The 1,869-nt window shown below is 48.3% G+C and overlaps 1 protein-coding gene across 1 annotated transcript in view; it reads left to right on the top strand.

Moving 5' to 3' along the window:
- The window catches only part of KLK8 (kallikrein related peptidase 8), an 11,270-nt gene that overhangs the window by 1,453 nt on the left and 7,948 nt on the right, over window positions 1-1,869 (top strand). Inside the window, exon 2 of the mRNA XM_055079221.1 lies at window positions 191-450. Within this exon, the coding sequence (XP_054935196.1) occupies window positions 191-450 (260 nt within the window). The remainder of the gene's footprint in view (window positions 1-190; window positions 451-1,869) is intronic.

The following is a 1,869-nucleotide window of genomic DNA, read 5'->3' as shown; positions in this document are numbered from 1 at the left end:
GGGGCAGAGGTGGGCTGGAGCCTGGGGAAAGAGGGGGCTGGGGCTTTGCCTCCGGAGGCGAGAGCTGGGGACTGGGTCTCCGAGAATGGAGGTCTGAGAGAAGAGGGGACTTGGACTCCTGGGTCTTAGAGAGGAGGGGGCTGGGAGCCCTTATCCCTGCCTGGGTCCCAAACTACCCCCATCATTACAGGAAATACACAGTCCGCCTGGGAAATCACAGTCTGCAGAATGAGGATGGGTCAGAACAAGAAACGGCCGTGGCTCAGTCCATCCCACACCCCTGCTACAACAGCAGCAACGAGGACCCCAACCATGATCTGATGCTCATTCGACTATGTGGTCGGGCATCCCTGGGGCCCAAAGTGAAGCCCATCAACCTGGCAGATCACTGCCCTCAAGTTGGCCAGAAGTGCACCATCTCAAGCTGGAGCTCTGTCCCCAGCCCCCAAGGTAGTGGGAGGGAGAGGAGGAGCTGGTTGGCCCAGTGGACCCCAAGCCATTGGCAAAGCTTTGCCTGTAGAGTAGATAAAGAAAGGAAAGTGATTGTGTTGTTGAAGTTCACGAGTGGTCCCTGTTAGAAAGCTTGAAGAGCAGAATATTAACAGGAGTGGTGGGAGAAAGGAAACAAATTAACAGATTGTTAACAGGGCTCAAAAAAGTGGACGGATGAATGAACGAGTGGATGAATGAATGCATCCCTCCTTTAAGGTAGAGAGTTATGAGACCTTTTATGGGTACAGGATTTTACAGTCTTCACCACAGACTTAGGATACATGGGCTCCTCAGTGGCCCAGGGAAACAGGCTCCCTCTTCTCCCTCTTGAACCCAAGGTTCCTCGCCCCAGATCCCCTCACACCCAGGAGTCCAGGCCTTTCCTCCTCCAGGACTCACAGTCTAGGTCCCCAGCTCCCTCCTCACTCTGTACCCGAAAGTCTGGACCTCCATGGAGTTCCTCCCTCTGGGGCTTCAGAGTTCAGGTAGCCCCTTTGCCCTGCTTCACAATGAAAACAATGGGGCTCAGCTCAAAGAGGTGATGTGGTTCGCCAGGAAAGCAAAGTCAGGATTCGGGTCCCTGCCTGTCTGACTCCTAAGAAGACAATGGGTTGCTGTGGAAACCTAGCTGCTCATGAATCAGGAAGGTCATTTCAAACCATGGCTCTGCGCCTTTTCTCTGGGCAAGTCTCTTCCCCACCTCTTGTCCTCACTTTCCTCATCTACAAAAGGGGGATAATTATCCAATAGATTTTTAAGCTCCATGAGGGCTCAGGTGAGATCTATTTTCTTCATTGTGCGTTCCTAGCGCTCAGGGTGGTGACTGGTACACAGTATGTGTTCAATAAACATTTGTTGAAAGAATGCATGGATGAAAGAATGAAAGCATCCCTCCTTCAAAGAGCTGTTGTGAGGGTTAAATGAGATTGTGGGCCTATAGCTTCTGGCACATAGAGGTACATGATAGAATTTTTTCCCTCTCAAGTCTATTCTTCAAAGGTTAATAAGAAAAACTAATTCCACTGTCAATCACCAATTCAACACTTATTTTGTGAGCATCTGATATGCCCCAGGTACTGTAGTGTACAAAGCCTTATGGAGTTGCATGCTAGGTGGGGAAATAGACAATAAACAAATACATATAAAATGAAATATTAGGTAGAGTCAAGTGCTATAATGGAATATCATAGGGGGGAAGAGAATAGGGAGTGATGGAGATGTGGTGTTTTGGGGTTTTTTTAAGATTTTTTTTTTTTTATATGGACCAGTTTTTTGAAAGTCTTTATTGAATTTGTTACAATATTGCTTCTGTTTTCTGTTTTGGTTTTTTTGGCCCTGAGGCATGTGGGATCTTAGCTCCCCAACCAGGGATCAAAC

The sequence above is a fragment of the Physeter macrocephalus genome, chromosome 17 (genome assembly GCF_002837175.3).
Source record: "Physeter macrocephalus isolate SW-GA chromosome 17, ASM283717v5, whole genome shotgun sequence".
NCBI classification, from domain to species: Eukaryota; Metazoa; Chordata; class Mammalia; order Artiodactyla; family Physeteridae; genus Physeter; species Physeter macrocephalus.
Note: the sequence above shows the minus strand (reverse complement) of the source record. Positions and strands in the feature narration are given on the sequence as shown.